Source organism: Bubalus kerabau, chromosome 13, assembly GCF_029407905.1.
Source record: "Bubalus kerabau isolate K-KA32 ecotype Philippines breed swamp buffalo chromosome 13, PCC_UOA_SB_1v2, whole genome shotgun sequence".
Lineage (NCBI taxonomy): Eukaryota > Metazoa > Chordata > Mammalia > Artiodactyla > Bovidae > Bubalus > Bubalus kerabau.
In genome coordinates, this window is record NC_073636.1 from 66,683,952 (window position 1) to 66,697,305 (window position 13,354).

At 44.1% G+C, this 13,354-nt stretch overlaps 1 protein-coding gene across 2 annotated transcripts in view; it reads right to left on the minus strand.

The window, feature by feature from the left end:
- The window catches only part of MROH8 (maestro heat like repeat family member 8), a 59,839-nt gene that overhangs the window by 28,370 nt on the left and 18,115 nt on the right, over positions 1–13,354 (minus strand). For both annotated transcript variants that reach the window (XM_055544990.1, XM_055544991.1), the window contains exons 5-9: positions 12,056–12,135; positions 11,140–11,284; positions 10,217–10,312; positions 6,190–6,294; positions 1,158–1,293 (exon numbers count right to left, since the gene is read on the minus strand). In XM_055544990.1, the coding sequence (XP_055400965.1) occupies positions 1,158–1,293; positions 6,190–6,294; positions 10,217–10,312; positions 11,140–11,284; positions 12,056–12,135 (562 nt within the window). The remainder of the gene's footprint in view (positions 1–1,157; positions 1,294–6,189; positions 6,295–10,216; positions 10,313–11,139; positions 11,285–12,055; positions 12,136–13,354) is intronic.

Here is a 13,354-nt window from a genome sequence, read left to right on the forward strand (position 1 = left end):
AACCAGCTGTGTTCCCGTGGCTGTATGTCTCAGCAGACAAAGCTCATACTCAGAGCTGCCCAGAAATGAGACTGCTGCTTTGGGAAGTAGAGTACTATGCTGTCCTTGGTATAAGCAAGCCCAGGCTGGGCAACTGCTGGGTAGGGATAGAATGGACTCAGACTCAACACTGGGGAAGTCTGGGTTAGATATCTTCTGAAGTTTCTTCCAACTGTGGGGATCGGTGATTCACTCCTTGACCACCATGGCCCTTTCTTTGTTATTCAAACTCCCCACGTTCATACCTGCTGAGTGTCCTTGCTCACGCTGTTCCTTCTGCCTAATATACTCTTCTTATCACTTCACCTGACTAAATGTTATTTTTTAGGTTATCTTCAGACAGGCCATTTCTGAACCCCACAACTAGATTTGATCCTTACTCATTGGCCTCTGTAATTTCCCTTTATAGCAGTCAAGTGTTTATAAGAACAGTTATTTGTTGACCCTCTGATTCTCTGATGCCCCCACTAGATCATGTGTTACATCTAAGGATTGTGTGTGTGTGTGCGCTTAGTGTATCTGACTCTTTGCAACCCCACAGACTGTAGCCCACCAGGCTCCTCTGTCCATGGCATTTTCTGGGCAAAAATACTGGAGTGGGTTGCCATTTCCTTCTCCAAGGGATCTTCCCAACCCGGAGATCAAACCCATGTCTCTTGCATCTCCTACATTGGCAGGCAGATTCTTTACCACTGCGTCCCCTGTGAAGCCCACATAAGGATCGGACCACATATTTTCTGGTTACTGTTAGATCTGAGTAAGGACTTAGTAAACGTTTCTGGGATAAACATATAAAGGCAGGCCCAAGGGATGGCAAGAACTTCTTCTACTTGCAACTAAACTAACTACTCCAGCTTGTCCACAGGGCCACATGTTTTCTGCTCCAACTCCATGGGCATGCATATGGCTGACGCTGATGGGTCTGATCCAGTGTAATCCTTCTAATTATTAAGTCAGTGTGGCTCTATCTTTGCCTAGGGACGGGGTACCGTTCTCTCTATGAACCAGGGTAAAAGTCTTTCTAGAATGTGGGCAGTGAGTGCCCAAGGAGGCCTGGCGCTTTTTGTGCTATGCTGGAGAACTGACTCAGGGCCTCACCGCCTCCAGCAGTGCCTTACACTTCAGCCTCAGCGTGATGTGCAGCAGGTAGTGCATGCCCTCCGCAGCCTCCTCGGCCACCTCTTTCAGCGGGTCCCCACACAGCAGAGCCATCAGAGCCACCAGGTGTCCAAGTCTTTGGAATCGCACTGGAAGCTGATTAGGAAGCAAAAGAAAAATACCGTTAGACTGCATGTGCATTTGATGCCTCAGATTTCAACTGTAGAAGTAATTCTGCAACCTCCTGCTCGAGAGAAGGGCCAGTGTTCTATCCAGCCCTCGGATCTTCTGGGTTAACATTTAACATGTGTAGATACAATATATCCAGCAGATGCTATTACATAGGATAAATTCTAATTTAAGTAAGCAACCTGAAAAATGCTTTGTGTATAAAGATGTTCATTCTAGCACTGTTTTTACTACTTTTTTCTTTTTAAATATTTATTTATTTTTGGCTGCATTGGGTCTTAGTTGTGGCACGTGGGATCTTTTGTTGTGGCGTACAGGCTTCTCTCTAGTTGTGGCTTTCCGGGTCAGTAGTTGTGGCTTACAGGCTTAGTTGCCCTGGGACATGTGGTATCACAGTTCCCCAGCTGGGGATGGAATCAGTGTCCCCTGCACTGGAAGGTGGGCTCAATCACTGGACCACCGAGAAGTCCCTCTAGCATGGTTTTTAAAGACCACATATTCAAAATAATTGCCAATAGCAATAAGAACTATACTGTTCATGGGGTTCTCAAGACAAGAATGCTGAAGTGGTTTGCCATTCCCTTCTCCAGTGGACGACATTTTGTCAGAGGGAACGCACGGGTCACAGCAAACACCCTCTTCCAACAACACAAGAGACGACTCCACACATGGACATCACCAGATGGTGAACATTGAAATCCGATTGATTGTATTCTTTGCAGCCAAAGATGGAGAAGCTCTATATAGTCAGTAAAAACAAGATGGGGAGCTGACTGTCACCCAGATCAGGAACTCCTTTTTGCCAAATTCAGACTTAAATTAAGGAAAGTAGGTAAAATGACTAGGCCATCAGGTATGACCTAAATCAAATCCCTTACAGTTATACAGTGGAAGTGACAAATAGATTCAAGGGATTAGATCTGATAGAGTGCATGAAGAAATATGGATGGAGATGTATAACATTGTACAGGAGGTAGTGATCAAAACCACCCCCAAGAAAAAGAAAAGCAAAAAGGCAAAATGGTTGTCTGAAGAGGCCTTACAAATAACTGTGAAAAGGCAAAGGAAAAAAGGAAAGATACACTCATCTGAATTCAGAGTTCCAAAGAATAGCAAGGAGAGATAAGAAAGCCTTCCTCAGTGATCAATGCAAAGAAATAGAGGAAAACAATAATTTTCTCTTCAAGAAAATTAGAGATACCAAGGGAACATTTCATGCAAAGATGGGCACAATAAAGGACAGAAACGCTATGGACCTAACAGAAGCAGAAGATATTAAGAAGAGGTGGCAAGAATACACAGAAGAACTGTACAAAAAAGATCTTCACAATCCAGATAATCACGATGGTGTGATCACTCACCTAGTGCCAGACATCCTGGAATGTGAAGTCAAGTGAGCCTTAGGAAGCATCACTACGAACAAAGCTAGTAGAGGTGATGGAATTCCAGTTGAGTTATTTCAAATCCTAAAAGATGGTGCTGTGAAAGTGCTGCACTCAATATACCAGCAAATATGGAAAACTCAGCAGTGGCCACAGGACTGGAAGAGGTCAGTTTTCATTTCAATCCCAAAGAAAGGCAATGCCAAAGAATGCTCAAACTACCATACATTTACACTCATCTCACATGCTGGCAAAGAGTAATGCTCAAAAGTCTCCAAGCCAGGCTTCAACAGTATGTGAACTTAGAAATTCCAGATGTTCAAGCTGGATTTAGAAAAGGCAGAGGAACCAGAGATCAAATTGCCAACATCCACTGGATCATCGAAAAAACAAAAGAGTTCCAGAAAAACATCTACTTCTACTTTATTGACTATGCCAAAGCCTTTGACTGTGTGGATCACAACAAACTGGAAAATTCTTCAAGAGATGGGAATACCAGACCACCTGACCTGCCTCTTGAGAAATCTGTATGGAGGTCAGGAAGCAACAGTTAGAACTGGACACAGAACAACAGACCGGTTCCAAATAGGGAAAGGAGTACGTCAATGCTGTATATTGTCATTCTGCTTATTTAAGTTATGATGCAGAATACATCATGTGAAATGCTTGGCTGGATGAAGCACAAGCTTGAATCAAGATTGCCGGCAGAAATATCAATAATCTCAGATATGCAGATGACACCACCCTTACGGCAGAAAGCAAAGAGGAACTAAAGAGCCTCTTGATGAAAGTGAAAGAAGAGAGTAAAAAAGCTGGCTTGAAACTTAACATTCAAAAAACGAAAATCATGGCATCTGGTGCCATCACTTCATGGCAAATAGATGGGGAAACAATGGAAACAGTGATAGGCTTTACTTTCTTCGGCTCCCAAATCACTGCAGATGGTGATTGCAGCCATGAAATTAAAAGATGTTTGCTCCTTGGAAGAAAAGTTATGACCAACCTAGACAGCATATTAAAAAGCAGAGACATTACTTTGCCAACAAAGGTCCATGTAGTCAAAGCTATGGTTTTTCCTGTGGTCATGTACGGCTGTACGAGTTGGACTATAAAGAAGGCTGCACACTGAAAGACTGATGCTTCTGAACTGTGGTGTTGGAGAAGACTCTTGAGAGTCCCCTGGACAGCAAGAAGATCAAACCAGTCAATACTAAAGGAAATCAGTCCTGAATAGTCATCGGAAGGACTGATGCTGAAGCTGAAACTCCAATACTTTGGCTACCTGATATGAAGAGCTGACTTATTACAAAAGACTCTGATGCTAGGAAATAATGAAGGCAGAAGAAGAAGGGGATGACAGAGGACAAGATGGTTGGATGGCATCACCTACTCATTGGACATGAGTTTGATCAAGCTCTGGGAGAGGGGGAAGCACAGGGAAGCCTGGCATGCTGTAGTTCATGGGGTTACAAAGAGTCAGACACAACCGAGTGACTGAACAACAAGAACTATGAATACAACCATTAGGAAACAAGTATCCCAAGAATTTATAATAAATTGGGAATAAATTAGCCTCGGTGGTTCAAATGGTAAAGAATCTTCCTGCAATGAAGATTCAATCCCTGGGTTCAATCCTTGGATCAGGCAGATCCTCTGGAGAAGGCAACGGCACCCCTCTCTAGCACTCTTGCTTGGAGAATTCCATGGACAGAGAAGTGTGGCAGTCTGCAGTCCATGGGATAACAGTCAGACACAACTGAGTGACTAACTTTCACTCTTCCCTTTTTTCAGGAATATGTGCTAGTTTGCTAAGTGAAAAAGTCAGATACAAAGTTGAGATATACCAACTGACAATATGTAAAATTTTTATTTATAGATATTTTACCATATTATGGAAAAAAAGTCAAGTAGCTGGTCAAAACCTACCAGAAAAAGAAATATAATTTAAAATAAATAGTGAAGCAAGTGGGACGAATTAAAAAAAAATGAAGGCAGAAAAGATAAGTTAAGGGTTTTGTTAGCATGCAGAATGCAGGATCATCTTTTAGTCAAACTAGGCCACAGAGCTGCTTCAGACTTTCTCAGGGTTCACGCAGAAAAACCTAATAGGATTCACACTGTCCATGAAGGCAGAAGCAAATAGCCATACAGAGGCAGCACGACTGTTCCTAGGATTGAGGCAGAAAGAAATTTCCACTGTGGCTTTTCAGAAAAATAGATTGAGATAGTGGAAACAACAGCTTCTACAACCTATGTACACTCAACAGAGAATCACATATGCGAACTGTGTAAGATCTTTCATTCTCTGATAATATGTTCATTCATTCAGTCAACAAACACTGAGTATCCATTATGTGCCAGGTACTGGTTATGACCCTAGCACTTATGGATAAGGCACTGGGGCTGGCACTGTGGACACAAACAGTGAACCTTCCTCAGAAAAATCCAGAAGACTGCACCACACAAAATTCTGCATAGAACTTTCCTGATGTTCACAGACCCCTCGGGCACCTAAGTTAAGCACCCTTACGTTGGCAATTCTTGCCAGGAAGAAAATGCTGAGGAGGTTCTGCCGAGCCTAGAGGGAGATTATGCATAGGAAGAAGTCATTTGAAACTCTTGTCTTTAGTCTGCAGCCAAAATTAGAGTTTGAGGAAGAAGCATGCATGTGGTCAGACAATAGGGTAGCCAGTGAGCACAGAATAATAAGGTGGTCAGTGAGCCAGAAGTCATGTGCTCTCATCGACCAAACAGAGAACCAGGGAAGTTCCATCGTTTGAGGGGCTGAGCTTCAGTAAGGAGGTGGCAAGTTTGGATGTGTTTTCAAAGGGAGAAATGAGAAACGTAGTGGCATGCTGTCCTTTTGACTGTTAGAATATTCACATCAATGGTAAGTTCTCTGAGGAATTCTCATAAAGACCTACTATTCCGACTCTCCCCCAGCTTCTCTTCCAATTCCTGGGCCTTACTATGCAGATTGGAGAAATGGTGGATGGAGAACAGAAGAGACTCCAGTGTGGAGAAGATCTACTGAGGAAAGAAGAAAGAGATTTTGTAGATGACAAAAAGGAACAGATCAGGAAAGAGGATCTGAGTTTGGGGAATTCTTTTTAGGAATTATGGGAGAGAATTCAGAACAACTGGAAAGTGAGAATGCAAAAGGGAAAAGAGAGGAGGTATTGTAGAACCATTTTCTCTGAGATGCTGGGAGATCTTTAAATTGACTTACATACTTATATTTGCCTGCTACACTTTACTGCTTCAAAGTCTAGTGCATCCCCTTGGGTATGCAAGATTACTAAACACAGTACCTGGCCTCAAGCTGCTCACTTAGGGGAGAGGAGCAGATAAGTGAATAATGCCAAATGTTCTTACATGAGCATCAAGAAGGCACCAGTCTGGAGAGCCATAAACAGGAGGGGAACTGGGCAGTTCAAAGGATAGCTCTGGATCCTTCATCTTCAACTGGAGGTCAACTTACTTGCAGGCTGAGATGTTTGAATAAACACTTCAGAACTTGAGTCATGCTGGTTGTGGCCCGTTCCCGTTCATGGTCTTTGTCTGACTGTAACCAGGGATCCATGTGCTGTGAAAAATAAATGGTTAAGCAGCTTGATCTAGGAAAATAATCCAAAAGTCATGAGCTCATATTTTACTAAAATTGTTTAATTTCTCTAATAGGTACTCAAAGACTTTCTGATAGAACTGGTTTTCTATTATAATCCTAGAAATCTCAGTACTTAAGATATTTATGCATAACAGGAAGCATTCAATTTGCTTTTACAGACTATAAATGGAAAACTTGAAACCAACTTTTTACATTTAAAAAAGTGGTTTATCAGGAAGATCTGTGATAACACCATATTCTTTTAGAAGAAGTGTGGAGGGAAAAGTCCCACATGTAACTCTGTGCACGCACGCTCAGTCGCTAAGTCATGTCCAACTCCGTGCGACTGCATGGACTGTGGCCTGCCAGACTCCTCAGGTCCTGGAATTTTCCAGACAAGAATACTGGAGTGGATTGCCATTTCCTGCTCTATGAGATTGTCCCAATCCACGAACTGAACCCTCATCTCCTGTCTCTCTTGCACCGGCCTACCACTGTGCCTTCTGGGAAGTCTGCCACATGTCACTACCACGTCTGAAAACATTTTCTTAAATGACAAACCAGTTCTGGTTGCATATGAAAGTAGTGGGATGACAAACCACCACAAAGACCTAGGGAGTCAGGTGGTCCAGCTTCTACTGGTGCTTATATTCTAGACTTGATTTTCTCTTCATCCAACTTTCCTCAATTATTTAATCCCTACTTCTGAATGCTTTTAGCCTTATGAAATCTATTTAAGAAAGAAAGAAAATCAATGATGTGCTATTAAGGAGCTTTGAGGATGGGAAATTGCATCTGCCTGAATCACCAACCTAGAGCCAGACATCCTGGAATGCGAAGTCAAGTGGGTCTTAGGAAGCATCACTATGAACAAAGCTAGTGGAGGTGAAGGAATTCCAGTAGAGCTACTTCAAATCCTAAAAGATGATGCTGTGAAAGTGCTGCACTCAATATGCCAGCAAATTTGGAAAACTCAGCAGTGGCCACAGGACTGAAAAGGTCAGTTTTCTTTCCAATCCCAAAGAAAGGCAATGCCAATGAATGCTCAAACTACTTACTGAACAATTGCACTCATTTCACATGCTACTAAAGTAATGCTCAAAATTCTCCAAGCCAGGGTTCAACAGTACATGAACTGTGAACTTCCAGATGTTCAAGCTGTTTTAGAAAAGGCAGAGGAACCAAAGATCAAATTGCCAACATTCGCTGGATCATGGAAAAAGCAAGAGAGTTCCAGAAAAACATCTCCTTCTGTTTTACTGACTATGCCAAAGCCTTTGACTGTGTGGATCACAAGAAACTGGAAAATTCTTCAAGAGATGGGAATACTAGACCACCTGACCTGCCTCTTGAGAACTCTGTATGGAGGTCAGGAAGCAACAGTTAGAACTGGACATGGAACAACAGACCGGTTCCAAATAGGGAAAGGAGTACGTCAAGGCTGTATATTGTCACCCTGCTTATTTAATTTATATGCAGAGTACATCATGAGAAACACTGGGCTGGATGAAGCACAAGCTGGAATAAAGATTGCCAGCAGAAATATCAATAGCCTCAGATATGCAGATGACACCACCCTTCTGGCAGAAAGTGAAGAAGAACTAAAGAAACTCTTGATGAAAGTGAAAGAAGAGAGTGAAAAAGCTGGCTTAAAACTCAACATTCAGAAAACTAAGATCATGGCATCTGGTCCCATCACTTCATGGCAAATAGATAGGGAAACAGTGACAGACCTTATTTTTTGAGCTCCAAAATCACTGAAGATGGTGACTGCAGGCATGAAATTAGAAGATGCTTGTTCCTTGGAAGAAAATTTATGACCAACCTAGATAGCATATTCAAAAGCAGAGACATTACTTTGCCAACAAAGGTCCGTCTAGTCAAAGCTATGGTTTTTCCAGTGGTCACGTATGGATGTGAGAGTTGAACTATAAAGAAGGCTGAACACTGAAGAATTGATGCTTTTGAACTGTGGTGTTGGAGAAGACTCTTGAGAGTCCCTTGGACTGCAAGGAGATCCAACCAGTCCTTCCTAAAGGAGATCAGTCCTGGGTGTCCATTGGAAGGACTGATGCTAAAGGTGAAACTCCAATACTTTGGCCACCTGACTTGAAGAACTGACTCATTGAAAACACCCTGATGCTGGGAACGATTGAAGGCAGGAGGAGAAGGGGATGACAGAAGATGAGATGGTTGGATGGTATTGCTGACTCAATGGACATGAGTTTGAGTGAACTCCAGGAATTGGCGATGGACAGGGAGGCCTGGTGTGCTTCAGTCCATGGGGTCGCAAAGAGTCGGACACGACTGAGCAACTGAACTGGGAACTGAACTGAGAATGGGAAATTGTATCTGCCTGAAACAGTCAGGGAAGGATTCATAGAGGAGGAACTTCACAGAAAGGGTGGCATTTCAGGTAGAAGAAATGGCTTGAATTAAGCTAGGAAGGCAGGAAGGTACAAGGCACAACCAGATAAATTAGAGAAACCCAACGTGGCTGGAGTGTTGATGTATAAATAGAAGGAGGATGAGAAATAACGTCTGGCTTCCCAGGTGGCTCAGTGCTAAAGAACCCGCCTGCCAATGCTGGAGACATAGGAGACTGGGTCAAGCCCTGGGTTGGGAAGATCCCCTGGAGGAGTAGATGGCAACTCACTCCAGTATTCTTCCTGGAAAAATCCCATGGACAGATGAACCTGGCAGGCTACGGTCCATAGAGTCACAAAGAGTTGGACGCAACTGAGCACAAGCATGAAAAATAATGTTAAGGTCTGTTGTGGCAAAGATTAGTATCTATTTGCATAAAGGTGCAAATGATTAATAATAGTTTAAAGGGTTATCCCTTTCTAGAATAGCTGCATCTTAAAAAGAAGAAAGAGAGTAAGACGCTTGAACTGCAGTGAATGCACTCCAATGAGTAACACTCTATTGGTGGAATGGCAGCTACTGGAACGGGTACAGGTGATGGCAGGTGGCTATGAATAACCTTGCCTGGTAGGCAGCTGCCTATTTACTTCTTCACGAGGCTGACTCTGTTCTCTTGATCACTGATTGAAGCCCTTCTATAGTAATGAGCAAAAATAATTTAAGGAATAATTATAGCAAGCATTTAAACCATTTTTGAAGGCCATTTATTCAATACTCATAGTACTTATTATCTCCATTTAAAGGTGAGAAGACAGACCTCCTTGGTAGTCCAGTGGTTAAGAACCCGCCTGCCAACACAGGGGACACAGGTTTGATCCCGGAAGATCTGACATGCCTTGAGGCAACTAGGCCCGTGTGCCACAACTATTGAGTCCATGTACCTAGAGCTTGTGCTTCGCAATGAGAGAAGCCACCTCAATGAGCAGCCCATGCACCGCAGAGCAGACCCACTCACCACAACTGGAAGAAGCCTGTGCTTTCGAAGAACAAAGACCTAGTGCAGCCATAAATACATAGATAAGTATTTTAAAAAGGTGAAGACTGCAAGATTAAATTCCTTGCTGAATGTATTTAACCAATGAATGGCAGAGAGTCAGAATTTGAACCCAAGTCTGACTCAACACGCAGAGCTGATACTCACCTATTACATTAAGTGAAAGTGTTAGTTCCTCAGTTGCGTCTGACTATTTTCGACCCCATGGACTGTAGCCCGCCAGACTCTTCTGTCCATGGAATTTTCCAGGTAAGAATACTGGAGTGGGTTGCCATTTTCTACTCCAGGGGATCTTCCTGACCCAGAGATCAAACCTGTGTCTCTTGAATTGCAGGCAGATTCTTTACCGTCTGAGCCACCAGGGAAGCCCATACTCGCCTATTATGTTGCCTCCTAAAACTTAACCTTTCCAAATTTTTTTCTTCCACTTTCACCAGTTAATAGGAATAGTTACCCATTCTCTCCTGATATCTTGTTTACCTTAAAAATGATGTCAAGATTTTCCAAATGTTGGTCTTTTATCACCAAACTCTGGAGCATCTCAACGAACGCCTGGAATGTCTGCCTGTAGAGATACTGCAAAGGCACAGGGTTAGTGAGGACCCCGTGGGAAGCTCTCCCACACTGCACACTTTAAGGCTCTCCTGGTTATCTTAGAGCTTACTCAAAGGTAAAGGACCTTTGCGTAAAACACTCGCAGGCAGTATGTGACTTGAGGTGAAACAATACATCTTCATTTCAAATGGACATCTCAGCCTTACCAGGAACCCAGTTAACTGATTCTCACTACATGTGAGAACTACTTACAGGTTATCAACATACTTTTAAAGCTTGACTTGTGAGCCTTTCTGATACCTCAAAACCCAGAGAACAAAGTCCCCTTTGGCAACTGCTTCACCTTCCAGTTCACCAGCTGCAGAAGGAAATCCAGCCTTGGCCCTTCCCTTCCTCTTTTCTCTGCTTGAAAGCTTTTCTTACAGAGATGTTGACATGCCCTCTCTGCAACTGTCACCTCATCAGGAAGCCTCTCTCTGGCACCTGATGCATAGGGCTGGCCAACAAGTTCATTTGGTTTTCCCATAAGATGTTATTGAAAAACTAGGCATATGAACGTTCCCGTCTTATTGTAAAGCCAGGTGCAGGAAAAGAAGGAATGAAGGGAAGAAAACAAAATACAGTGGGATTAAAAAAAAAAAAAACTATTTAACAACCTATTTTATTCGTCTCCTGCACTGGCAAGCAGATTCTTTGCCAACTGCGCCACCTGGCTGCGCCACCCATTTTATTCACCAGACTTTGCTTAAATAGTTTTTGGTGAGTTCCAAAAAATCGAATGTACTTTCAAAAAGCCAAGATCAGCTGACCCTGTGGCTGGCAAGTTACTCTGGCAAGGTGTGAGTTACCTCTGAATTGCAGGATCCACCTGGCATGATTTCCTGCGGAGGGATAAGGGTCTTGATAGAGGGCAGAGCAATTACACTTTTGGTGACAAGACTGAACAGGTCAGCTCGATCTTCAGAACCAAACAGCAAGTAGACATCTTGGCAACTAAAAAAAAGACAGTTTGGGAATAACTAGCTGGGAAGAATCTGATTTGATGTTGATAAGCAGGAATCCAAGTGACCCCAAAGAGAAGGAGAAACTGCTTGGTATATCATTCTAATGGAGGAGACCAATGGCACGCTTGTCAGTCTGTCTGGACAAACCTCGCAAAGGTTAAGAGGAGGAGTTTCAGGCTCAGAGCCTCCAACCTGGTCCCTTCCTTTCCCTCCCCAACCCACAAGAGTGACTCCTCAGGCTTTCCTCCAGTTCAACCACAGAAGGACGCCAGCCAGCTACAGTCTGATACAGCAAACCACAGTTTTCCAAAGTGTGTTGTGCTGAATGCTTGTTAGTTTTTGGTTTTGAGTTTGGGGACTGGTGGGCAGACCCAAGTTTAAAAACCTTTTAACTACAGGACTTCTTGGGACCTTTAATCAGTTAATGTGCCGTACTAACCTCTAAGAGAGGTAAATATCAGACAGCCCTTCCAAATTTCTCAGGCCATGGACTTCTGCTGTCATGAAGCATATATGGGAATACCTTTATACTGAATATACTCTGGACACAACTGAGCTCCACAGAGGTTCTAGTAGGTCTTTGAGATACAGATGGGAGCACACACGAAAGCCAACTTCTTACACAGAAACATGGATCTGACTTCCCCTTCACTTTCTAAATAGTTTTCAGGAGTTAAAAATAGGAAGCACGTCCGTTGGCTCTGGCACTGGCCCTGAATGAGGAAGCAAGATGCACGCACAGGGGGCATGCGGGCCTCACCTGAAGTCAGTGATGGTGATAAAGACCTCCTGGAGCACAGGGCTGAAGAGAGACTGCAGGGGCTCCTCCTCCACCAGTGTCTGCAGTGAGAGGGAAAGAACTTTAGAGAGTCGAGAATGGGCAGAGCCATTAGGCCAGATGGCAGGAGACGTGGACGGCCTGGAATAACCACGGCAGGTCCTCTGGCGGGCCTGCTCCTGGGTTCCACCCGGCTGGCAGCAGGACTGTGGCCAGGCTAGGAGTCTAGTCTCTGAGGCCTGGCTCTGCCTCTTACTAGCTGTTTGAGTGGATACCTGCCTGTACCTCAGTTTCCTTATCTGTAAAACAAGGTAACAGTACTATTTACCTTCATAAGTTGGTTGTGAGAATTAAATGAGCTAATTCATAATACTCAGTGCGTGTGTGCTCAGTCGCTTCAGTCGTGTCCAACTCTTTGCAACCGTACGGACTGTAGCCCATCAGGGATCTCTGTCCATGGGATTTTCCAGGCAAGAATACTGGAGTGGGTTGCCATGCCCTCCTCCAGGGGATCTTCCCAACCCTGCGATCCAACCCACATCTCCTGCGTTGCAGGTGGATTCTTTACCCACTGAGCCAACTGGGAAGCCCATAATACTCAGTAGCCCTCAGTAACTGTGCGGAGAAGGCAATGGCAACCCACTCCAGAACTCTTGCCTGGAAAATCCCACGGACAGAGGAGCCTGGTAGGCTGCAGTCCTTGGGTTCCTAAGAGTCGGACATGACTGAGCGACTTCACTTTCACTTTTCACTTTCATGCATTGGAGAAGGAAATGGCAACCCACTCCAGTGTTCTTGCCTGGAGAATCCCAGGGACGGGGGAGCCTGGTGGGCTGCTGTCTATGGGGTCGCACAGAGTTGGACATGACTGAAGCGACTTAGCAGCAGCAGCAACAGTAACTGTGAGATAGTGTCTGGTTAGTCATTATTTTCATGACTAGTGATTATTTCCCAGAGAAGGCAATGGCACCCCACTCCAGTAATCTTGCCTGGAAAATCCCATGGACAGTGGAGCCTGGAAGGCTGCAGTCCATGGGGTAGCTGAGGATCGGACATGACTGAGCGACTTCACTTTCACTTTTCACTTGCATGCACTGGAGAAGGAAATGGCAACCCACTCCAGTGTTCTTGCCTGGAGAATCCCAGGGACGGGGGAGTCTGGTAGGTTGCCGTCTATGGGGTCGCACAGAGTCGGACACAACTGAAGCGACTTAGCAGCAGCAGCAGCAGCAGTGATTATTTCCAGTTTAGGCTTCCTAACTCTTCTTGCTACTAAACCAG